Source organism: Heteronotia binoei, unplaced genomic scaffold (assembly GCF_032191835.1).
Source record: "Heteronotia binoei isolate CCM8104 ecotype False Entrance Well unplaced genomic scaffold, APGP_CSIRO_Hbin_v1 ptg000334l, whole genome shotgun sequence".
NCBI lineage: Eukaryota > Metazoa > Chordata > Lepidosauria > Squamata > Gekkonidae > Heteronotia > Heteronotia binoei.
In genome coordinates, this window is record NW_026800018.1 from 575,956 (window position 1) to 602,744 (window position 26,789).

Here is a 26,789-nt window from a genome sequence, read left to right on the forward strand (position 1 = left end):
AGGCAGCAACCTGAGGAAGGGCCTTCTTTATCATAGTTCCAAAGTTATGGAATTCTCTCCTCAGGGAGATTAATTTGTTATCTTCTGCAGGGCTTTTTTTCTGCTGGAGCCCACAGGAGCGGAGTTCTGCCTGGGCTGGCCAGGGCCCTGGCTAGCCCGACCCACCATGCGGCTGCCATGTGCTCCCAGGCTGGGCAGGTGTGGCCTAATATGCAAATGAGCTCCTGCTAGGCTTTTTCTACAAAAAAGCACTGATCTTCTGTAAGAGCAACAAAGAGGCATGACCCTTGTCTACATCCAAATGGAGATCATCAGCTAAAGCTACTAGTGCCTCTCCATTCTATACTCTGACCTGAAATCAGACTGAAAAGAGTTCAGAGCAGAGGAGTCATCTGAGAAGAACTGGAGTCATTTAACAACCACTGTCAATCATCTTGTCCAGAAAGGGCAGACTGAAGACCACATGATAACTGGCCACATAATTCTTCTCTAGCAATGTTTTCAAAAGTAATATACAGATAATCTCCTCTTTGACAGACAGATTAAGTGATTGTTTTATGATCAGAGACATGTTAATGTGATCCTAACATGATTCCAGTAACCAGGATGGACAAGGATCCAAAGTAAAAGTGGTAACCTTGACAGATCCCAGGATTCTGTCAACATCTATCCTGGTACGTGAGTTACAGTGATCCATAAAAAAGAACAGACAATGCTCTGGGCGCCACTTCTGTCTAAATTATATATTAGTTGTAAATGTATATAAGAGAAATTTATTTATGCACAAGTATTTAAAGGAAGTCATGTTTGAGCCTTTTGCTGGAGTCAAATTAGTTCTTATACCCACAGAAATAATGAGCATTCCTAGATGGATCCATTCAGATATTTCCTTCCACTCACAGAACAGGAACAAGAAATATATGTGTATAATATCATGGTTTCAATAATGTTTAATTTTGTAATATTGGAACTGAACAGCTCTTCAGGTTCTATATTTCTACCCATCTCCATGTGTACGTCTGTTTTCTTCTTTCACTTGGTATCTTCAGTTTCTTTTATTTCTGTTTATCTGAGAATCCATTGTCAATGTTACTTGTAATAAACAACTTCAGGCTTACTGACATTCTTGAGGATTCCTGTAAAGAAACAGGAGGAACATGAGGAAAATACAGTTGAGGAAAGCAGAGAAAAAAGAAGGATGGTGAGCCAGTAACATAGAGAGAATCTGAGGAATCAGGTTGGGACATGGATTTATGAATTTTTTTATTAAATCATGGGACTATTTTCTCCAGTTTTAGGTAACCTCAGTTCTCAGCTGTCTGTTTCAAAGAGGGAGATATCAGATATAATCTTAATTAAGATGAACGTGTCTGATATGAGCAGTTTTGTCAGTTTTGGAGAGGTGTCATGTATCTCGACTATTTGATATAATATGGAAATTAAATATCCCCAATGGACAGCTGATATTTCTTGAGGAGAGCCTAGCTGGCTTATGGGAATGAGTACATCATTTGCAGGAGAAGGTTGGAAAGAATACAAAGGAGTTGGAGAGGAATATAGAGAATAAAACAGACTGAAAGAGACCAGGAAGGAGGGAGAAGGTATAGTGGATCCAAGACATATTGAAATCAAAGGGGTTTTTTTAGGAAAAAAGAGGTAACTTAGAGTAGAATGGGGAAAGAAAAGTTAACAAGAGAGAAAACTGTTGCACTAGAAACAGCTAAAGAATATGAAGAATCCAGCATAGCAGGAAAAAGTAATGGTGTAAAGAAGAGAACAAGAAAATAATGAGAGGAGAAAGTCAGTTTCTGATTGGTTAAAGAAGCATCCTGAAGAAACTCACAAAACATACTGGTATTTTATAACTTTACTCTCAGTTCTGTAAAGTATAACTGAAGACATTTGCTAAACTAGTGGACAGTATATAACTGAATTTAAGGTAATGACATGAATGATTGTGCATGTTTTTGCATACAGCATTGACACTATTTGGTTGAATTTTTTTGGCTGTCGATCCACATAGGGAAATCTAAAAGTCAGTTTTGGTCCTAATGACTTTGGGAAATATTTGAAGTCAGTGTTTCCTCTAAGATGAGCTATTGTGAGCTAGCTCACAGTTTTTTAGCCTCCAGCTCACACATTTATGTCTGAGCTCAGGAAGGATGGCCCCAGAGCAAACTAATTTATGCAGTAGACAAACTGCTTGCTAACACCTTTAATGTCAGTATTTATTTTATTTAGAACATTTGTTAGCTGCCTTTCTACCTTGCAGAACTTAAAGTGACTTACAATATAAATAAAACATGATGAAAAACCATAATAAAACAACTATTATAAAACTCATAAAAGTCACAGATTAAAAACTCCAATGAGGTTGGCCAATAATAAAAACTAATCAATCAAAATGCAGCCCTAAATAAAACTGGTCTGCCTTTCAACAAATGTAGAGAACCTCTGCTTTCAGGATTAAGTTTCAGATAGGACTTAAACCACCATATAGGGTGTCCCTAAATCCTAGTGCTGAGACATGGTTCAGTAAGATACAATGTTCTGATGGCCTCCTGCCTCCTGAAGATCATCAGTGAGGGGGCCAGGCACACCTCCTTGGGGAGGTTGTTCCATAATTGTGGGGCTGCCACAGTAAAGGCCCTTCTCAAGTACCCACCAAACAGGAGGGCATCACCCTGCAATCCTAATTCATGGGCAGGAACACATGGAAGGTCTTTCTAACACCCTGGTCCCAGGCTATGTAAGACAAAACTAACACCTTGAAATGGGCTTAGGAGTGAATCAGTAGCCAGTGTAATTGCTTCTGTAACATATGGACTTGATAGCTGGCAATGACCAGCAATCTAGCCACAGCATTCTGCACTCACTGAAGTTTATGAACACTCTTCAAGGGTAGCCCCAATTAGAGTGCATTGCAGTAGTCCAGTGTAGATGTAGATAAGATCTACTGTGGCTAGATCAGACTGAACCAGGAATGGATGCAGTTGACACACCAGCTAGAACTGGGCAAAAACACTCTGAGCCACAGTAGCAATCTGGGTTTCTAAAATGACTACCGTGTCAAGCAGCACTCCCAAACTGTGAACTAGACTTTTCAAGGGAAGTATAACCCCAGCCAAGACAGGAGATCTGAAGTCCCTGGTCTGCCTTTCAACAAATGTAGAGAACCTCTGCTTTCAGGATTAAGTTTCAGATAGGACTGAAACAACAACCATATAGGGTGTCCCTAAGTCCTAGTGCTGAGACATGGTTCAGTAAGATACAATGTTCTGATGGAATATAGTCCCTTGCATGTGTTGCTTTCTGCAGGAGTGCTGCCTATTGGACAAATTGTTCTTAACCTAAAATCTAATTGGTGTCAATCCATTCCACTAATCTTTGATACAGAAGGGAAGACCATTCCTGACAGATGATAAAAGGCTGGTCAAATGCTAATGACATAGAGTCCAGCATGAGCATGTTCATTTTGCATAATATTGATCAACACACGGGCATGTTGGGTAAAGCCTTGTTTTGTAGTCCTCAAATGTTACATTCAGTGTGTATGAGATGTGTCTGTGGTTAGAGCAGTATGCCGACAGAATGAAGTAGACACCATCCTACTCTCCACACAAGTAACGCTTGCTTGCTATGTCTGAGGGAAAAGAAACTTAAAGATGCTCCCCATGAAGAAGGTCAGCATTCCCAGCTCTGACTGACCTTCTAGGTTACTGTTATCTCATGGTGTCTGTAACTGTTTCAACTTTTTGTGTGAACTAATCGTTTCGCTAAGCATGGGATTTTTTGCTTGAATTCTGGCAGGACCCTAATGGTCACAATGAAGGTATATAATCCGTGCACCCCTCAGCTGTATTTTAGTTCCCTCAGCTGTATCAGAATGTTTTTTTTACAGTACTTATAAATTGATGGCTCTTACCTGTTGTCATGATCTGAGGCCTAGTGCGGCCTAGAGAAGCCTGCCTAGAAGTAGATATACAGGGGCCTACACCTCTCAGGATTCTTTCTGTCCCTCTGACTGGGTACCAGAGTTTCTGGAGGGAAAACTAGCCCAGAGGGGGTGGGACTTGGGAGGAAAGGATAAAAGGCCTAGCTACATGGGAAGGTTTGTTCTCTTCTTGGAAAGGCTGCAGAGAGAAAGGTTCTCTCTGGGAAAGCCTGCAAGGGAGAAGGCAGCTGGAGAAAGGGATCCCTCACCCTAAAGAGGTGGTGAGTTTGGGGCAATAGAGACAGGGAATGTCTAGTCAGATGCGTCAGGGTTTTAATTTATTTACGCCAACCTTTACTGTTTCTTATTTCACTGTTGCATTAAATGTTTTGCTACCCACTGTTGTTTGGGTGGTATAAAAAAACTGTTGTTGTTATTGTTAAACTGCCTGGATCCTCACGCCTGGGTCTGGCCATGGTTAAAAGGTATCTGTTTTTAAGGGATAGAGGGGTTGGGTGGATGCTCTGGCACCTCCAGACAGACCTTAGCCAGAGTGGTGGCAGCCAGTAGAAGGCCCTTCCTGGTCCCCTGCTGTGTGACAGCTGTTTTTTCACATTTCTCATTTAATAATTTTCAAAGAAATGTTATTCCCTATCTGATGCTAGTCAGTGATCCAACCTTATTGGTTGTTAAATTCTTTTATATCATAATGTCATTCAGAAATCAATTTAGAGAAACAGAAATGTTTGCTTAGATAAAAGTTGAAGAGACGGGATAGAAATAATCGTTATCTGGTTCGGTTTGCAAGACACAATTGAAATACTGTTTATTGTTTTTGTCAGAGGTCTTTACATTGGTCAATATAATTAGAATAGCTAGTATTTTACACATGCATACTTTGTTAATATGCTTTATTGAAATATATTATTTGTGTTTGTAATTAAGATAACACTCTAAAATCATTTAAGAAGTAATACAATATCATGGTAAGATTAAAATAATATTGGAATTATCAGTTTTGATCTGTCTTTTAAGTAAATAGGGTGTATAGTGTATGTATATGAATACAGTTGGACGTGTTTTGTATAATTCATATGTATATATATGCACAACAGATGGAATATATATATATATTCCATATGCATAATTTGTATTTATGAACAGTCTTTGATGTATGCAAATGTCTAAAACTTTTTCTTTATATATGTTATCTTCCCTTCCCTGTCTTTTTCTGTATCCCTATATGCTTTCCCCCCAAAATATAAAGAAAATATTATAAAAGAGGAATCAATTGTATTTATTTATTTATTATTGGATTTATGAATCGCCCATACCTGTTATAGCAGGGCTCTGGGTGATGTACAACAGAGATAAAAACATCAAACATAAATGAACAAAATAAGAGTTATTTACAGTCTAAAATCAGCTGGCAAAATCTTAGCTATTACAAAGGGGCCAGCCACTTTGCGAGCACAGGGAAAGAGGGCAAGATGAATGCAGAGAGCGGAAGAGGGTGCCAGCCAAGATAGTAACTAACGCTGTCCTCAACCAAAAGCCTGATGGAACACATCTGCCTCACAGGCCCTGTGGAATTGCAACAGATCCCACAGGGTCCTGATGGTATTCGGCAGAGAGTTCCACCAGTTTGGGCCCAGGACTGAAAAGGCCCTGGCCCTGGTCTAGGGTAGTCGGACGTCCTTGGGGCCAGGGACCACCAGCAGATTGCTGTCCAAGGTGTGTATCACTCTCCTGGGGACATAACAAAGGAAACGGACCTGTAGAAATGTTGATCCCTTAAAGATCAATACCAGGACCTTGAACTTGACTCGATACTCCACTGGCACAGCACTGGAGGTATATGTGCTGTTCGTGACATTCTCATTGTAACACTCGCACTGCCACATTCTGGGTCAGTTGGAGCTTCCAGGTCAGTCTCAAGGGCAGCTAAGCATAGATCAAGTTACTGTAGTCTAGCCTGGAGGTGACAGTTGCATGGATTACCATGGCTAGGTCAGGGCATGACAGGAAAGGGGGCAATTGCTGAGCCTGGCACAGGTGAAAAAATGCCAACCTGTTAATATGTATGACTTGGGCCTCCATAGTCAAAGAGGCATCCAAGATCACTTCCAACCTCTTGACAGACTGTGTCAGTGGCACCCCATCAAGATCGAGTAATCTGTGCCCCAATCATGAGGGCCCCCCCTCAGCCACAGAACCTCTGAATCCAACTAAGAATTTTGCCACCCAACCATGGCCTCCAAACCCGCAGCCAAATTTGGTGGAGTGGTATCTGGGTGGCTGCCCAATAGCAGACACAGCTGGGTATCATCAGCATACTGGTGACACCCAAGCCCAAAACTCCACACCAGCTGGTTGAAGGGGTGCATAAAGATGTTAAACAACATTGGGAAGAGAAGCACCCCCTGAGGGACACCCACTAGAGGACACTAGAGGACACATTTAGTATTCTTCTAGTCCAGGGGTGGCCAAACTTACTTAACTTAAGAGCCATGCAGAATAAATGTCAGATGTTTGAGAACTGCAAGACATGAATATCAGATGTCTGAGAGCCACAAGGCAGTCAGACAGGCAGGCAGGGGAGGGAGAGGTAGAAAAAACAACTTTAAATGCATTCTCCAAGCTGCTGGCTGACTTGGCTTGGAGAAATTATTTAAAGAGAGAAATGCTTTCTCCAAGCTGGTTGACAGGGCAGTGGGGGCTTCAAGAGTGTGAAAGAACTACATGTGGCTCCCAAGCCACAGTTTGGCACCCCTGTTCTAGTCATTGCTCAAGATCTATTGATCAGAAGAGTTTTAAAAAGAAAAGGACTGAACTGTATGTTAAATTCCTCATATAAATGGTATGTCTATGAAAACATTAGCAAAATGTGTCTGGGGCTGCCTGGAGCCCTGGGTGCTCCCCCACCATGATTGTCTGTTTCTGGCTTAGAATGAGTGACAGAGGCAATCTGGATGTGGGGGAGGTGGTGTGCAGTGACTCACCTGGGTTCTGCTAAGGAAACACTGCTGGTTAGCTGGGCTTACTGGAGAAGAATGCTGCTGCTGGAGCCCAGGAACAAGGCCTCTGCAAGCTGCGAAAGTCTGGGCGGTATTTAACAGGGCCTGCAGCAGGAGCAGTTCAGGGGGGGGGGGGGCAAGGGGCAGGTAGAGAGCAGCCAAGCTTGGATGAAGGGCCCATGTGGGGAACGACTGGGTGGTTAACAGTGGCTCCTAGCAGGGCGGAACATCCAAGAGAGCCACAGATGGCAGCAAAGCAAGTGCAGCTGGATGGGTGATGGAATCAATGGGAGAAGCCACACCAGTTGCAAGATCAGTTGTCTGAAGGGCACTTAGGTGAAGGAGATGGGAGTTGATATAAATTAATGTAGTGCAGTGTTGAATGTGTGTGTGTAAGGGTATAGATACATATACACACAAACAAACTAATGACAAGTTTATGTGTGGCCCCACTTGTTTAAAAGCTGACATGAGCCACAAGGAGAAAGCAAGGTATAAATATTTTAATACATACAAATTAATGATAGGCAATAGAAAGCACAGGACATTCAATCAGACATAGTTTTTGCCTGCTTACAAAACTTCACATTTTGATTTATGGAAAGCAGCTGGTATTACTAGCCTCCAAGATCTTGCATCCAATAATTTGATGCTATCCAAATAATTTTTTGAAGCCAAACTGAAATTATCAGGACCTTGGGGGCAACATCTACAGGTCAGTCATATGTGCTCACAGAGTAATCTGACTAACATCTTAAAACAACCTCTGAGAACTCTAGAATTAATTTTTAAAAGAGCCCAGAGCTCTAAGAAACATTGGATCTCTACGGTCAAGCATGGCTAATTCTGATGAATAACTGATGGTTTTAGGGCTTTGCCAGAGGCAGGTCTGGGAAATGTCCCCAAGAACCAAATGTTGCTAGTTTATTATTCCTTCCTGGCTTTCATTCCGCTTTATGGCTGTTAAATTAGAAGCAGTGTGAAGGGAACGAAGTAATCAGCACCTTCCCATGAATTCTCTTCCAGGAGGATGAGCCATCTGGGCATAGCAAGGACGAATGTCTGATAACGCCCTGAGAACGTATGTAGTTTTGATAGTTTATGTGTGAATGCTCTCCCACGTCCCCCCACCTTTGGAATCCCTTTGAAGTAAGCTTTAAGAGCTTTGTATCAATGTATCAGTTTCATTCTTCTCAAGGAATGGCTTTGGCCAAAGTATCGGTCTATCAATAAACGTAGTCTTTGTATCAACTTCCACTCGTCATTGAACCCGCATGCTTGACATTTACTTGCATTCAGCTTTCTTCGCTATTGCTTCATCTCAACCCCTTAACTATCAGCTCTTGTGGAACAAAATATGTGGTCATATCATTTCAGAAAATCACTGGGGGCGTCTCTGGAATACCCCTTCTTTTAAGTCCAATGTTGCTGGTATAAAATTGCAAACTTTTAAAATCTTATCCTTGTGTTACCTCACCCAACAGCAGTTACCACATATGCTACACTCTGCTAAACCTGTGTTGGAAGAATTGTGGAATGAAAGGGGACTATATACACTGCTGGGCTCTCTGCCCCCAAAGTGAATAATAGAATCATAGAGTTGGAAGGGACCTCTAGGGTCATCTAGTCCAACCCTCTACACAATGCAGGAAACTCACAAATACCCCCCCCCCTCAAATTCACAGGATTTTCATTGCTGTCAGATGGCCATCTAGCCTCTGTTTAAAAACCTCCAAGGAAGAAGAGCCCACCACCTCCCAAGGAAGCCTGTTCCATGGAGGAACTACTCTAATGGTCAGGAAGTTTTTCCTAATGTTGAGCTGGAAACTCTTTTGATTTAATTTCAACCCATTGGCTCTAGTCCTACCTTCTGGGGCCACAGAAAACAATTCCACACCATTCTCTAGATGATAGCCTTTCAAGTACTTGAAGATGGTGATCGTATCACCTCTCAGCCGCCTCCTCTCCAGGTTAAACATCCCCAGCTCCTTCAACCTTCTTCATAGGACTTGGTCTCCAGATCCTTCACCATCTTTGTTGCCCTCCTCTGGACCCGGTCCAGCTTGTCTATTTCCTTCTTAAAATGTGGTGCCCAAAACTGAACACAATACTCCAGGTGAGGTCTTACCAGAGCAGGGTAAAGCGATACCATGACTTCACATGATCAGGACACTATACTTCTGTTGATACAGGTCAAAATTGCATTTGCCTTTTTAGCCATCGCATCACACTGTTGACTCATGTTCAGCGTATGATTCACTAAGTCCCCTAGATCCTTGCCCCCCCCCCATCCTATAGCCATGCATTGGATTTTTCCTACCTAAATGCAGAACTATACATTTATCCCTGTTAAAATTTTATTGGTTTTAGCCCAGTTTTCCAGCCTGTCAAGATCATCCTGTATCCTGTCTCTGTCTTCTACTGTATTTGCAACCCCTCCCAATTTAGTATCATCGGCAAATTTAATAAGCATTCCCTCTATTCCTTCATCCAAATCATTGATAAAGATGTTGAACAAAACAGGTCCCAGGACAGATCCTTGAGACACTCCACTTGTCACTCCTCTCCAAGCACTCTTTGGGTGCGATCTGTCAACCAGTAACAGATCCACCTAACGGTAACAAGATCCAAACCACATTTTACCAACTTGTCAACAAGGACAGTATGTGGAACCTTATCAAAAGCCTTACTGAAATCAAGATAAACAATGTCTGCAGTATTCCCCTGATCTAGCAAGGTAGTCACTTTCTTAAAAAAGAAAAAGAGAGATCAGGTTAATCTGACATGACTTGTTCTTGAGAAACCCATGCTGGCTCTTAGCAATCACAACCATCCTTTCTAAATGTTCCAGTACTGACTGTGATTATTTGTTCTAAAACTTTTCCAGGTATAGATGTCAAGCTGACGGGTCGGTAGTTACCCGGATCCTCCTTTCCCCCCTTCTTTTCTGTTTAAAACAATTTTATTCCAGTAACATATGGTAAAAATCAATTCTTGCATTATTAATTACTTCTTTTTATCTATCCCATATATTACTTTTCTAACCCCTCCTCCCCCCGTTACTTGACCCCTGCTGGTGTTGTATACTTAAAATACTAATACTTAAAGGTACCCCTATCTAATAAAACAAACATTTCTATTTTTCTTTCTTTTAAGACTTAATCATTATCAAACATTGTCCAATGTCCTTTTATTTTCCACTCTTTTTCTATATAACTTCTAAACTTCTTCCACTCCAACTTAAAAGTTTCTAGATCATAGTCTTTTAAAATTCTTGTCAATTTTTTTCCATTTCACTCCATGTTATAACTTTTATAATCCAATCCCATTTCTCTGGTATTCTTTCTTGCTTCCACAACTGTGCATACAATGTCCTAGCAGCTGAGAGCAAGTACCAAATTACAGTTCTATCTTCTTTTGGAAATGTGTGCATAGTTTCTAATCTATGTCTAGTGATACAGTCCATCTGAGTTCTTCTTCCCCCTCTTGAAGATGGGACAACATTTGCCTGCCTCCAACCTCCTGTTCTCCAAGAATTCTCAAAAATAATAGCCAGAGGCTCAGAAATTACATCCGCAAACCCTTTTAGAACCCTTGGATGTAATTCATCTGGCCCTAAGGACTTAGTTTCATTTAAAGAAACAAGGTGTTTATGTACTATCCCTATGCTGATCCTAGGTTGGAACTTCATACCCTCATTATATGTTCTGTTTTTGCCATGTTGAGCACTTTTTCCCTCAGAAGAGAAGGCTGGGGAAAAGTAGGAGTTCTGTCCTCTCTTCATTATCTGTTACAATTTCACTTTCCTGCCCTCGCAGTGGGCCTACCATGTCCTTGCTCTTTTTCTTACTCTGAACATAAGAAAAGAACCCCCCCTTTTTGTTTTTAGCATCTTTGGCCAGCCTAAGCTCACACTGAGCTTTAGCTTTCCTAACTTTTTCTTTACAAACACTGGTGATTTGTTATATTCATTCTTGGTTATAAGGCCCTCCTATTACCTTCCAATTCCTAAAGGAGTCTTTTTTATTTCTCAAGCCTTTAGAGAGCTGTTTATGGAGCAAACTCAGCTTCTTTAGACATTTTCCATTTTTTTTCTTCTCATAGGAATCGTCTGTGATTGTGCTTTCAGTATTTCACTTTTAAGAAACTTCCACCCCTCTTGAACCCCCTTCTTCCTAAGTATTTCTGACCATGGGATTTTATCCAGCATAGTTCTAAGTTTATCGAAGTTTGCCTTTCTGAAGTCCAACCTATAAGTCTTTTCCCTCCCCTAAGACTGTAAATTCTAAAATCTTTTCCCTTCCCTAAGGCTGTAAATTCCAAAGTCACTACTGCCCAGGGTGCCCACTATTTCCACTTCTTCAATCAATTCTTCCTTGTGGGTGAGAATCAAATCCAAGATAGCAGATCCCCTTGTTTCCTTCACTTTCTGGAAAAGGAAGTTGTCAGCAAGACAAGTCAGGAATCTATTTGACCTTTCATTTTTAGCAGAGTTGGACTTCCAACAGATGTTCAGGTAATTGAAATCTCCCATGAGCACTGTATCCCTTCTCTTGGAGAACTTTGCAATCTGTTGTAGGAGTATCTCATCCAAGTCCTCTGCCTGACTTGGTGGTCTATAGCAGACCCCCACAATAATATCACTGTTATTTCTTACTCCTTTTATTTTTACCCAGAGACTCTCAACTAAGCTGCCAACCTCATATTCACATATTTCCTCACAAGTATATATCTCCTTCACATATGCTGCTATGCCTCCGCCCTTTCTCATTTGTCTGTCCCTTTTAAATAAGTTGTCAGTCAGTCAGTCAGTCAGTCAGTCAGTCAGTCAATATTTTATTTGTATCCCGCCCTACCCGACCAAGCGGCTCAGGGCGGCTAACAGCAAAAAACTCAATACATACATTGTACAATAAATAACATTTAACTGCAATTAATTAAAATCCATTAAAATTCTAAAAACATTAGTGCATTTAGTGCTATAATTGCTGGCAAGTTTACTTGGTAGTTTAGTAGTTTCAGCTGGTGAAGGCCGTTTGGAACAAGATGGTCTTGCAGGCCCTGCGGAACTGTTCAAAGTCCCGCAGGGCCCGCATTTCTTCTGGAAGCTGATTCCACAGCTGTGGGGCCATAACAGAGAAAGCCCGAGTATGGGTACTCTGGAGTCTTACCTCCTTTGGCCAGGGGATAGTCAGCAGGTTCTTTCCTGCTGACCTCAGTGCTCTCTGGGGTTCATACGGGGAGAGACGGTCCCTAAGGTAGGCAGGTCCTCGGCCATATAGGGCTTTAAAGGTAATAACCAGCACTTTAGTTGTACCCCTGAATCCTAATATTCCAGTTGTGAGTGTCATCCCACCAAGCTTCAATAAGGCCTATAATGTCATAGTCTCGGTCCTGTATTAGGACTTCCAGTTCTTCCTGTTTATTTCCCATACTCTGTGCATTAGTGTAGAGACATCAGAATCCATGTTTTATCCATCCCGAGGGTTTTGTTTCCATACATACCTGCAAGTTAACATTACCTAGTGTATGCACCACTCTCTGCAAATCTTTAGTGTTCTTATCCCCAGTTTCTGGCATTATACGAGGCTTTGAATTATTGTCTCGCTCCCCCATGCAATTTAGTTTAAAGCCCTCCTTATTAGGTTAGCAAGGCTGTTACCAAACATCCCTTTTCCTACCGTCGAAAGGTGCAAACCATCTCCTGATAGAAGACCACCATCTCGAAAGTGTTAGCCATGGTTCAGAAATCCGAATCTTTCCTGATGACACTATCGATGTAGCTAGTCATTTATTTGAAGTATTCTTCTTTTTTTTGTCCTAAGCCACAGTCTTGAACAGGAAAAACTGATGAGAACACAACCTGTGTACCCAGTTCTTTCAGCTTCTGACCCAGAGTCACATAGTCTTTTCTAATACATTCAGGGCTATGACAGGCAGTATCATTCATTCCCACGTGGATCAGCAAGAAAGGATAATAATCCATGGGCTTAATAAGTCTTCCAATCCCTTCTGTCACATCCTGGATGCATGCACCTGGCAGACAGCAGACCTCTTGAGATGACAAGTCCAGTTAGCACACTTTGGGCTTCACCCCTCTGAGCAAGGAGTCTCCAATTACCACCACTTTCCTCTTCCTATATTGGGGAGCAGAAGCTCCAGGCTTCTTATCCACAGGAGCCTGAGAAACTTTCTTCAAGCTTTGCAGAGGCTGGGGAAGTAGCTCTTGTTCCAATGGTTCAGAATCAGTTACTGTGGGTAGATCCTGGAACCTATTGCTGAGCAGCAGAGGCTCAGAACCTCTGGTGATTTTCTTGCTTCTTTGGGTTACATTTTCCAGGAACCCTCCTCCTATGTTGGGTTCTCTTCCAATTACTGAGATACCACTTCCTCTTCCTCCTCTTGTCCTTTCAAGAGCACCTCATGGGTTCTGTCAAGAAAAATCCTCACCTTCCTTTATACACTGCAGTGTGGACAATCGTGCCTCCAGTCCCTGTATCTTTTCCTGCAGCAGGGCTACTAACGTACACTTGCTGTAAGTGTAATTGCTGCTACTCTCAGGTAGAAATACAAACATCCCACAGTCTTTGCACACCACTGCCTCAGCTCCCTCACAAGCCATGCTACTGCAATCCATTTCAAAATTCTCTTTGTCTTGACTTCCCTGTAAATTCCACCACCAACTGCCCCTTGAAACTACTTGTAGAAACACCTTTCTACAGAACCCCCAGGCTAGACCCCCAGACTAAGAGCCACAGGCCAAGAGCCCTTTGGCTCGTGCCAAAGGCTCATGCCTCTGGCAAGGATGAGCCTTGCAAATTAAAGGCTCAGGCCCCCACCCACCTCTGACTCAACAGCCAGAGCAACAGCAGAGGGTGGGGACAGCAACCACCCCCAGGCAAACAAGCTATCCTCTCTTAGCAACAGCTACATAAAAGACACACAAAAGCAATCAGAAATCCCTCTCCAGCAGGCACCAAGCACTCACACAGTTCCCTTCCACAGCAACCCTAGGTAATGCTCCCCAGCAGTTTTAGAAAAGCAAATCAACACTCACCTTACCAGCAGTTCTGTCCCATCTCCAAGCACCTTCCTCTAATGCAGCTGAGCCACTTCTGCCTCTGGCAAGGATGAACCTTGCAAATTAAAGACTCAAACCCCCACCCACCTCTGACAGCCAGAGCAACAGCAGAGGGTTGGGCCAGTAACCACCCCCAGGCAAACAAGCTCTCCTCTCTCAGCAACAGCTTATCAGCAGTTCTGTCCCAGCTCCAAGCACCTTCCTCTAATGCAGCTGAACCACTTCAGTGGTGCCTTTTTGGGATCAGTTTTGGAAAGAATTAACTCAGTCACAAATCTAGATTTCAGTTACACTCTGGATCACTATTTCTAAACGGGGAGATTCTATCAGATTGTGCACAATACAAAAAGGACATGGTTTCCCTCCTCCTCTTTGCTGCCTGAACAGCAGTTGCCACATGGTGGAACTACCTCCCAACTTGAATTTTTGGCAAAAAAAAAAGTGGGATGCCTATATTATGGCAAAAATAACTAATAATATTAGAAACACTGAACATCCAACCTCATCTTCAAACTTTGTGGCAGTATGGTTTCCTATTTTGGAATACTTAAGAGTACAAAATGAAATTCCTAAAACAATAGATGATATGTCACTTTGGTAGGTTTGTGTTTAAATTTTCTTTATATCTTTTTTATATTATGCCTTTTGTTTGTTATACAACTGTATCAATGAATACAAGGAACATTATTGTATATCTAATCCAAATGTGTTTCACCTTATATATCTATATCGTATTATGCTGTAGCAATAATGTACTTAAATTCTATATGTTATCTTTGACTAAAAAAATTAAAAATATATTTGAAATTAAAAGCATAGGACACACAAAGTTGTATTCCAAGCGGCAGTGACTCTAAGTCACACAGAGGCAGCACAGACTTTAAATCAAACAAGCTGAAGATTTTTATAGCAACAAGGTCAACTCCAGTATTTTTCCATAATTGTCATGTAGGTACAACAGCCAAATAAATTCATTGTTAATGTAAGAAAAAAAACCCTTTAACAGTTGATATTGCATGCAATACACTACCAGACTGCTATTGTTCAGGCATTCATGCATCAGAGTGAGTGGTGCTGAAATGTAGACATGAATGGCAGCTCATAGGAACTTGCACTACTGATAACAAAATGATTGTGAACATTCTAGGAAGTACATAGAATACAGGAGAAATCATCTACTTTGTCTTAGAGAATAATCTTTGCTATACACACAAGCCATAGAGAAAAGCCAGATATTTCAGTTGCATGAATTAGAACTCACATTTGTCACAGAGAAACATTAGAAGGGCAGAATAGAAAAATACATAACAATGTCAAATAACAACTAATACCTGAAGTTTGCAGTCTTTTTTCTGAATAAGAAAAAGGCTCTCGTTCCCTAGAACCAAAAAAGACGATCACATTTTTAAGCCACAAGAGTTAGCACATAAAAAGGGTTACAAATTGCACTGTAATTTCATGGCAGCCCTACATATGATGTCAGTGAACATGGATTCAAAATGAGTGAATGTAGGGGGCATTTGCCGGGGGAAAGTGGTGCAGTACTTAACCCTTCCAGCCCCCAGTTCTCTTCGTCTTACTGTTTTACCCCCATTTTTACATCATGAGGGCATTTCACAACTGGAAGTAAGCTGACTTGGAGGAGAAATGGACTGGGGGGAGGATTGTGTGATAAATAGAGGGCAGGGAAGCTTTCATATTACCTTGGCCATCATTTCTCCCTGAAAATGCCCTCAGTCCCTGCATTCCTGTTACTCAGTAAAGGCATTGGAATTTGAGGCCACATTTCCTGACATAACATTTAGTTCTGGCTTCATAATTTGGAAATTGACAAATCACCCTTTGTCAGTTTCATACAGCTGTTCTGCCTTTGGTGGATATATGTGAGCATACTAACATAAAAAGAAGTACAAGCATAGACTTATGGTTCTCCAGCTTTTAAGGTTCATGGCCTATTTGGAATCACTGATAAATCCTAGCAGGCATTTTGCAATCCAATAAATAGCTTCAAGTGCACAACCATCTAATACAAGATGCCAATAACAGTCTTTCTATTATACAGAGAAGGAAATGAGGCTGTTTAATTGAAGGAAGAAGCCACATTGACCAGAAAATACATTCAGTTTAGAAAGGGCTCTTTCCCACTTACTACATCACATTAGTTACATTTGGAAATGGTGCATTAGACACTAAAGGTGTTTTTTAGTATCACTTAAAAAATGAGTACTGAATCTGTAAAAATGCAGGGGACTTGCAATCACAAGCCCAGAAGAAGAAGAGGACTCCAGATTTATACCCTGCCCTTCTTTCTGAATCAGAGACTCAGAGAGGCTTACAATCTCCTATATCCTCTCCCCCCACAATAGACTCCCTATGAGATGGGTGGGGCTGAGAGGGCTCTCACAGCAGCTGCCCTTTCAAGGACAACTTCACGATAGCTATGGCTAACCCAAGGCCATTCCAGCAGCTGTAAGTGGAGGATAATAGCTCTTGAATTGCATCTGTTCTCAGTACAAGCATGAACATCTTCTACTATTAAATGCCTCACGTTTAGGATGTTTTCTACTTGCAGAAGGTGCTGTTAAAAGGATCCTGAAGAAATGAAGAAAATTAAATCAGTACTATCTTGTAAATCTTTGGTTTCTGTAATATGGAACTAGGCGAAGCGGCTGTCTACAAGAAAATGATCCAAAATATTGAGATTTTTAAAAAAATGGAATGAGATTTAAAATGAGATTGGTAACACATTGTTCAGGATATGCATATCTAGGCATCTTATTCTGTCCGAGACTCTCTCCACCTTGGGCCCAATACTGATATTCCAAATTCTGAAAAAGGAATAGAGGTTCATAGCTTTCTTTGTTTGCTTAAAGGGTAGACTAGCAACCAAAGGAGCCTTATAATTTTAAAGGCTGTGTTACTGAGCAGATGAATCTAATGCAAAATAATATTGAGAAGCCTAAGACTAAACATTGTGTAGCCCACATACCTAGATTTCTTTTTGGTGTCATTCTTCCTTAATTCTTGATGTTGCTTATTTTGTTTCCCTGAGCCCATACTGGATTTTCTGATGAAGCTGTAGGAAGAAACTGCCCCTTGGCTTCTGCTCTTTCCAACCTGTTCAATAGGATCCACAATTTCAGAAATGGTGACTCGCTTGGAAGATATTTGTTTAAGGATTTGTGCTTTCTCTGGTTCCTGTCTTTTCTCTTGGTCCCGGACAGACTGTTCTTGATTGTTTCTCTTTGGGGAGCAAACAATATATAGTTTTTAAAAACTGGGCACAGGTGAGAGTTGAGATTCTGTGTACTTGCAACAGTGAAGAGTTCAGAGTTATTACTGTGATGGACTGACATTTTCTGAATAGTTAGAAGGTCTAAAAATTAAAAGGGGAGAAAACACCAACATACAATCAAGAAATAACAACATCTGTTCTACAGTCCTGGGATGTAAGCAAGGAAAATTTAACTCATGACATTATCAACAGTTTGCTTTGGAACACTTTAAAGCACAGAGGGACTATAATGGATATAATGTACCATCTTAATAATAGTAACAACAGTTTGTTGCAACCACATACATACAGTTGTGGTGTTACCTTAATTAAGTCTCATTAAACCCCATTGTGTAGATAGTGCTATACATATTTACTTAGAAGTCAGCCCCACTCAATATTTGGAGAAACTTCCTAATGGTAAGAAAAGTTACATAATAGAACCAGTTACCATATGTGTATGTGCTCTACTTTGGATATCTTGAATTAAGCAGGCAGTTGGACTTCTATGTCCTATAATTCTGAATTCAGAGGAGCTTACTCCCAAATAAGCATGCATGGGATTGCAGTCTAAAATGAATTATTTTAGCTTAAAACCAACATAAGTTGAAAGTATATATTACTTATTCTTTCTGTTGAAAGAAAAAAGTGGGTTCACATAGAAGTAACACCAGCATATGGGAACGAATTCTCAGCATTTAGGAGTCCTGTTTTCATGGTCCTGCTTATTTCAGGCAGCAACTCAGTGGGTCAAAATGTATCTAAATCAAATGTATCTAAAATGGCATTGGGAAGCCTCTGTAATGTAGATAATATCTTGCCAGCCAGAAGCCTCAGTACAGAATTTCTGCTATACTTCTGCTTACACTTCTTGCTCTTCCCTGATTGTTTCCAGGCAGTGATTTTGCTCATTTGGAACCCAAACCAGAGCAGTATTTTTGTGAAGTATCTACACAATGTGATCCCCTATCATCCAATTTCCAGGGTTTCCATTTTTTGCTCCGTTCTTTCTCAAACCTGGTTTGATATAATTGTTTAAAAAGATTGCTTTTCAAGGTGAGGTGAGCTTTTTTAAAGTTCTCATTCACACTGGCACCATTTTCCTTGCGTCAGTTGTTTCCCCTCCCCAAGTCATCAGAAGAGTTTTTGAGCTTTTGAAACGTCCCCTTGAAGCTCACTTGATGCCTACTTTACTTTCTTTTAGGCACTCAGCTAAAACACTTCCCCATGGCTTTTAATTAGGGGTTTTATCTTACCAGGTTTTGTTTTATGCATCTTTTAAATGATGCTTTGTGTCCAGTGGCTTGTGTTTTAGTCGTTTGTGTTTTCACCCTTTGGTTTTTAATTGTAAACTGCATTCAGCACAACTCTGAGGAGATGTATGGAAATTTTAGGGTTGTCAGGCTGGAAAATACCTGGAGACTTTGGATCTGGGAAAGGGGTGGGGAGGGGGGACTCAGTGTGATACAATGCTGTAGAGTCCACCCTTCAAAGCAGCCATTTTCTCCAGGGGAGCTGATCTCTGCCAGCTGCAGATCAGTTGTAAAAACAGGAGATCTCCAGGCCCCACCTGGAGGCTGGCAACCCAGGGAAATGTTCTAAATAAAGTAAATAAATAAAAATAAGTAATTGCTGGATCGCTATAATGTTATAACATCACAATTAGAGCCTCTGTCTACACATTCCTCTAAATTCTCAGCTGTCTCTAAAAACAAAACAAAAACTTAGCTTTTTTGTTGTGGGGATAGCCGTTCTCCTTCTGCTTCGGCAGGAAGGGAGGGATATAAATCCAATAAATAATAATCTCCACAACAATAAGGGTTGGAGACTTAGGCTGCCTACACCGAGGGGTGGAAAAGATGTCCCTGCTGCAGAAGCAGTGCAAATGATGAGGAAGAGGCAGCTGTCCACATTGGGAAAAATCTTTGTATGGCGGTAAATTCAGGGGAACTGGTGGATGTTGGAGGAAACTGTACTTGAAACTCTTGTGTGAATGCTACATCAGCAGTATGAATGTCCCTGCATTTGCAGCAGCACTGACAAAGAAACAGAATCCTCACCATATAGATAGACCCCCAGGGCCAGTGCCAGGCTTCCTAGCACCCTAGGCTGGGAGGGTGGGGGTCATGCTCTTCCTCCTGGGCAATTTAAATTGTGCAGGAGGGCCCCCAGAACTGCCCTTGCCCTCCCCACACCAGTAAAAGGTCCACACTGATCAGTTGATTGGTGGGACCTTTCACTGGCATGGGGAGCACCAGCAGAAGCAGTTGGGCTGGCCTCCCTCTTCATTTAAAGGTCTTTTAAATCAAGTGGGGAGGTGTGTGGCTGCTTCTACCGCCTCTCCCACACAATTTGGACTGCCAGCAGGGGCACCTAGTGGGGGTGCCAGCCCTGCAGACCCCATTGCCCTAATATTTATGTGAACATTCCAAAGAAAGCATTTACATATTCCCCTTCAAGCCACTTTTTTACATATACCAAGACAATTAGAATAATGGTTTGTAAGGTGCTTTTCTTGGCATTCATCATCCCCATAGGGGCTTGTTATTGCAGGCCCTGTTGTGCTGAGCGTTTTAAATGGATCTTAAATTTGATGACTTTCATAAATATCTGTTGTAGGCCATCAGCCCCCCAAGGTCTTATTTTCCAAAATAATCCCAGTCTATGAGGAGGTCCCTGCCTGATTAATACTCACTTTCCATGGTGTGTTGCTGGTAGCTTTCTGTTCCTCCTGCATGTCAAAATTTTTAAATACAATACTGGCATCAGAATTCTTAGATTTCAATAAATTGATGAGTCGCACCCATTGACGGAAAAGGAACGCCTGTTTCTGTGGTGGACCAGAAAGCTCTAAGTAGTAGGCACGACCGCTCACCAGCTTTAATTTGATGCGATTCCTCTTAAGAGAGTGAATAGAAATCTTCACATATTTCAAGGGTAGGAACCTATTAAAAAATGTCACGTGAGTATTTGAAAGGAGTGGAAACACTGGAATCAAGAGCATGGGGAAGTGATCTGGAATTGGACTCATTTCTGAAAGGGCACAGTTTTGGGTTTTCAAACCAGGTTTATGTGTCTGCAGCTCACTCTGGCCATAGCCAACTTTCTATCAATTGTTCTGGCTTGTCGAATAGCTTCACAATAGGTTGATGGAACAGTAATTTTATCATCATCATGTGTGTACAGCAGAAGAGAAATGCATATAGTGTATGTCTCATATAGTGTATGTCACCCATGGATGGGTGCTGCTCTGTCATTTGAGGGGGGAGGGGGAGTCCATAACTCTATTTGTACTCTGCATACAAAGAACTCATTTATTGTTTCATGTTGATTAGAGAGTTATGGTGACAATTATGACTTACACTTTAAATATGTCTGCTATTAATTGAAACTCTGGCAATGTGCTACTTAGTGAACAAATCCTAATACATTGGTTGGCTCTTTGCCTGTTTCTCCTTGCCACACACCCCTTGCTTTGAGCTTAGAACGAAGATTTTGCATTGGTCCTCTTGCTACTCCTTTGGGCAGGATCAAAGAGTCAAGCATATTTTCAAGAGGACTTTGCCACTGGAGGTGGAATGAAAGAACCATACTTTTATTCCCTCTGTAAACATACCATACCAAATAAACTCTTGGGTACTGAACTCCTGGTAAAATACAGAAATTCCTCAATGAAAACCATTGGTAAAACATAAAACCAGAAGAACATAAGGGAAGCCATGTTGGATCAGGCTAATGGCCCATCCAGTCCAAAACTCTATGTCACGCAGTGGCCAAAAAACCCAAGCGCCATCAGGAGGGCTACCAGTGGGTACAGGACACTAGAAGCCCTCCCACTGTGCCCATCCCCCCAGCACCAAGAATACAGAGCATCACTGCCCCAGACAGTGAGTTCCATCAATATGCTGCGGCTAATAGCTACTGATGGATCTCTGCTACATATGCTTATCCAATCCCCTCTTGAAGCTGTCTATGCTTGTAGCCACCACCTCCTGTGGCAGTGAATTCCATGTGTTAATCACCCTTTAGGTGAGGAAGTACTTCCTTTTATCTGTTCTAACCCGACTGCTCAGCAATTTCATTGGATGTCCACGAGTTCTTGTATTGTGAGAAAGGGAGAAAAGTACTTCTTTCTCTACCTTCTCTATCCCATGCATAATCTTGTAAATCTCTATCATGTCACCCCCCAGTCAACGTTTCTCCAAGCTAAAGAGCCCCAAGTGTTTTAACCTTTCTTCATAGTGAAAGTGTTGCAACCCTTTAATCATTCTAGTTGCCCTTTTCTGCACTTTTTCCAGTGCTATAATATATGTTTTGAGGTGCGGTGACCAGATTTGTACACAATATTCTGAATGAGGCCACACCATCAATTTATACAGGGACGTTATGATACTGGATGATTTGTTTTCAATTCCCTTCCTAATAATTCCCAGCATGGCGTTAGCCTTTTTAAAATTGCAATCGCACACTGTCTCGACATTTTCAGTGAGTTATCTACCATGACCCCAAGATCTTTCTCCTGGTCAGTCTCTGCCAGTTCACACCCCATCAACTTGCATTTATAGCTAGGATTTTTGGCCCCAATGTGCATTACTTTGCACTTGGCCACATTGAACCTCATTTGCCATGTTGATGCCCACTCACCCAGCCTCAACAGATCCCTTTGGAGTGCCTCACAATCCTCTCTGGTTCTCACCACCCTGAGCAATTTAGTGTCATCAGCAAACTTAGCCACTTCACTGCTTACTCCCAACTCCAAATCATTAATGAACAAGTTAAAAAGCATGGGACCCAGTACTGAGCCCTGCGGCACCCCACTGCTTACCATCCTCCACTGAGAAAATTGCCCATTTATACTCACTCTCTGTTTCCTATTAATTAGCCAGTTTTTGATCCACAAGAAGACTTGTCCTTTTACCCCATGACTCTTTAGCTTACTCAGGAGCCTTTGATGAGGAACTTTGTCAAAAGCTTTCTGGAAGTCAAGGTAAATAACATTTATAGGGTCCCCTCTGTCCACATGTTTGCTCTCACCCCCTCAAAGAACTCTAATAGGTTAGTGAGACAAGATCTTCCTTTAAAGAACCCATGCTGAGTCTTCCTCAATAACTTTTGTTCATCAATGTGCCTACTAATTCTGTCTTTGATAATGGTTTCCACCAACTTTTCCGGTATTGAAGTCAGACTGACTGGTCTGTAATTTCCCGGATCTCCTCTGGAACCCTTTTTAAAGATGGGGGTGACATTAGCTACCTTTCAGTCCTGAGGAATGGAGGTAGATTTCAATTAAAGATTATATATTTTTGTCAGGAGATCCACAATTTAGTCTTTGAGTTCTTGAAGAACTCTTGGATGTATGCCATCCGAACCTGATGACTTATCAGTTTTTAATTTGTCTACCAGTTGTAGAACCTCCTCTCTTGTCACCTCAATCTGACTCAGGTCTTTCAACACCCCTCCCAAAATTAGCAGTTCATGGGTGGGCAAACACTTTTTTTCTTCCATAGTGAAGACGGAGGCAAAAAATGCATTCCGTTTCTCAGACATTTCCCTATCTTTCTTCAATAATCCTTTTATCCCTTGGTCATCCAAGGGCCCCACTGCCTCCCTGGCTGGTTTCCTGCTTCTAATGCATTTGAAGAAATGCTTATTGTTGGTCTTTATGTTTCTTGCAATATGCTCCTCATTGGCCCTTTGTACCTGCCTGATCACAGACTTGCATTTGATTTGCCACAGCCTATGTTCCCTTTTATTAACCTCACTTGGACTAGCTTTCCACTGCTTAAAGGAATCCTTCTTACCTTTTACAGCTTCCATTACTTTGTTTGTTAACAATGCAGGCTTTTTAAAATACCCATTTGTGCCTTTCCTGACCTGTGGTATATATTTTATCTGAGCTTCTAGGATTGTAGTTTTAAATAGCCTCCAAGTTTCCCCAAGGGTTTTGACCCTACTTACCTTTCCTTTCAGTTTCCTCTTCACATGCCTCCTCATCTCACAGAATTTACCCCTTTTAAAGTTAAAAGTGGTTGTGTTGGTCTTTTGGGGCAACTCCCCATTTATACAAATGGTGAAATCAATAACATTATGGTCACTGCTTCCAAGCGGTGCAATCACTTTTACATCTCTCACCAGGTCTTGGGCACGGTTTTTCTATGTATGTCTTGTGATTTCAGTAGTCAGGAAAACTCGTGACTATTTGGCCAGCATTCCCCACTCCCTGCCCCACCCTGGCATGGTATTACAGAGCACCTGGAACCAATACTCCCTCTAAGTTGCAGAGTCTTGTGAGCAAAAATTCTACTTTGTGAGCTACTGGCATTAAAGTTGTGAGCTACTGCATAAATTAGTTTGCTCTGGGGCCATTTTGCTACTGCATAAATTAGTTTGCTCTGGAGCTAAGACAAAAATGCATGAGCTGGAGGCTAAAAAACTGTGGGCTAGCTCACACTAAACTCAGCTTAGAGGGAACACTGCCTGGAACTTATGCTTTGTGTGTCAGTCTTTCACTTCTCCCCAGTACCAACATACCTGGTGAGTACTAACTCATCCTCTGAATATGACGTCTTTGTACATGATGAAGATGTTGAAATGCTTTCCTGAGAGGATACAGGAACGGTATGTGCGAGCAGCATCACATTTGGCAATGACTGATTTGGACTGGCGGCACAGACACCCATTGTCACATAGTTGGGCCGATTATGAAGGTAAATTGATTCACCTCTTCTATTGACCTTGTGAAAACAGTATTAAAGCATATTAAAGAAATAATGTTATTTCAAGAGCAGCTATAACCTGCTGTATTACTATTAGGATTCACATGATAGCAAAGGAAGAGAAGAACTGAGAACAATATAGACCTAAAGTTAGAAAATAATGATTTGATTTGTTAAAATGGATAGTAAAAACCAACTATTTATACAGTTCTCTTTTGCATTCTCCTATTTCTTTACATATTATTTTTGCTGTTCCTATAAAACAGGATCTGAATGACTGGCTACTGTGAGATTTGGGAGAGTGCATATAGATTTTCTTTTGTGGGTCCTTTTTTGGTATTTTTGTATTCGGTGTGCATGTGTGTGTATGCACTAGAAGTCATGGCAACTTCAGGTGACTGACCCCTACTGGGGGCCTAGAGGATATGCAGAGAGGTGGCTGAATAAGGCCTGCCCCAGTCCTTCTGACTACTGGTATTTCAAGGAGTCTCCCATCGATGTGCTTGCCACAGTCAACCCTGCTTAGCTTCTGAAAGCTAATGAGATTGGGTTTCCCTGGGCTATCCAGGTCAGGATCTCTTTTGTGGATGCTTGATAGGAAGACTGGGTGCTCACTGATGCTGGAGTGGGGAGATGGGTCCTGATAGTCTGTCCTCAAGGAAAGGCAACCTCTACATTAGCAAACTTCCCTTCAGTCTGGCCTCCACTGAACTCAGTGCTCAATCCTGGGGAAGAGACCATTTTCTGGAATTATTAGGGACCAATGGAGATAGAGGAGTGGGAAACATGCTAGATGTGGTAGGAAGAAGGGAACATTTCTATATGTTCTTTGGAGGCAAACATAGAAAGCTGGGAAGGCAGGCTAGCCCTTAGCAGTGGTAGAAGAAGAGGAAAGAGCTACAAGGAAAGGCAACACAATGTAGAGGAGATGGAAAAGGAGGTGGATGGTAGTGAAGAACCTACACATGCCCATGGAGAGAGACACTCACCACATCATGCATCTTGGTCTAGACTCTAGAGCTTTGAGCACTCTAATAACACCTGAGCAGGAGTGGTTATCTAATGAATTGTGGTTTGGGCAGTTGATGTTAGCATTAAACCACTGGGGCAACTCTGTGAGTAAACATCTTTGGGGTGGATCCCTCTATAGTTAACATACTCCTCTGGCTTGGAGGGTGTCACTACAAGATAGAAGTTTATGGAAAAGTCCTAGGGGGGCACCTTATTCCAGTTTCCTATGGCTGGTATCACATTCAGTTCAGGGTAGTTCTGTGACTCTTTCCATCTATAATAATACTCAGATTCTTGTGGTCTTCTAAGGGCTGATTACAAAACAAACAATGGAAGTGTGAGTCATTTGCACATCTGATCTGACTGCTTTGGTTATGATTGGACCTGATGAATACTCAGAGGATGATAACACCAGAGTGGTAGATCCTATGAAGGACACAATTATGACAGATCCCTGCAGTATTTGGGCCCTTGGATCTCCAGGAAGTTGTCATGGAGGCTCAGGAGCAAGAGCCACCCCGCAGAACCTGAGATTATTTCTAAATTTCTCAGGGGGACTCACTGGACAGTTCCCAGGAACAAATGCAACTGGTACAGGTTGCACGGATGGTTCTGCTACTGTAGCGTGGCCACAGCTGCAGTCAGTTGGGCCACTTGGGCCCACAGTGTTTGCTTCTCAGCTGCAGTGTCCTCTATCTGCCATGTGTTGTGATTAAACTGTCCTGTTCACACCCAGAGACCCTGGCAGGAGTCACATTGAGGCAGGCACAACTAGCCCTGAGACCAAAAGATGACCATTGATAGCCTCCACCAACAGAGGGGCCACTTTGAAGGGCAAGAGAATCTGCTGAGGGAGCTCTGAAGGGGCATGGCCAATTGTCAAGAACTTTGTGGTTATTTTCCCCAGGACCCCAATAGCAGAGAAGATAGAATCATAGAATTGGAAGGGACCTCCAGGGTCATCTAGTCCAACCCCATGCACAATGCAGGAAATTCATAAATACCTCTCCCCACGAACACCTGAAAGATGACAAAAAATAATCTGAGCCCAGTCATAAACACAGCTTAGATGGTGGAGTGAATGATTAGCTGCCTGAGGCCTCTTTGTTGACCACAGGGCATCTGTAGAACCAGATCTATATAGCTTTGTGGGATGCTGCCTGCAGTCTCCAGGCCACTACTACAGTGACAGGCACTCACTCCTACAAATAACATCCTTTCGGCTCTGGTTATTGTGGGATCAACAGCTGTGGTAGTGTTTATCACGTTCTGGTCCCTGGTGCCAACAGGACAATTTCACTTTGAGATGTGACTAGGGCAAAAACCAGAGGATAAAGCATGATGCAGCTGTTTCTGCTGCTGTGTTTTATATGGAAATATAGTATTTATACATACAAAGATGGATGTGAGCTTGTATTTATGGAATAAAAAGTGGAAATTAAAAGTTTAAAAATGAGAAAGTAAGTTTTTAATACAATATGAAAGAACTCATGGTCTGCTAAATTGTTAGTCTAACAACCTTTCTGCAAACTGATTACCTGAATAAAGTTGCTCTCAAATACTGGAACTGATCTCAAAGGAAGATACTCTCCTCTATCAAGAATTTTTTGAAGATCTCCCATTATGAGTAGCTAACTTGCAGATTGTCTGTTTGGTGAGGTTCCTAAAAACTGGTCACTTCTTATTAGCCCTAAACACAAGAAGAGAATAAACCAACATGGGAAAGAAATGGATACGGGGAAGAATTTGCTGGTGG

At 41.8% G+C, this 26,789-nt stretch overlaps 1 protein-coding gene across 1 annotated transcript; it reads right to left on the reverse strand.

The window, feature by feature from the left end:
• Positions 1-939: 939 nt before the first annotated feature.
• LOC132590607 (Golgi-associated RAB2 interactor protein 2-like) lies at positions 940-26,740 on the reverse strand. Its single transcript, XM_060263577.1, has 6 exons — positions 26,572-26,740; positions 23,838-24,040; positions 20,002-20,251; positions 17,022-17,275; positions 15,364-15,410; positions 940-1,136 (listed from the first exon to the last, which is right to left on the reverse strand). Exons 1-6 carry the CDS (start codon positions 26,653-26,655, stop codon positions 1,090-1,092), a joined length of 885 nt encoding a protein of 294 aa, XP_060119560.1. The 5' UTR covers positions 26,656-26,740; the 3' UTR covers positions 940-1,089.
• Positions 26,741-26,789: the final 49 nt, after the last annotated feature.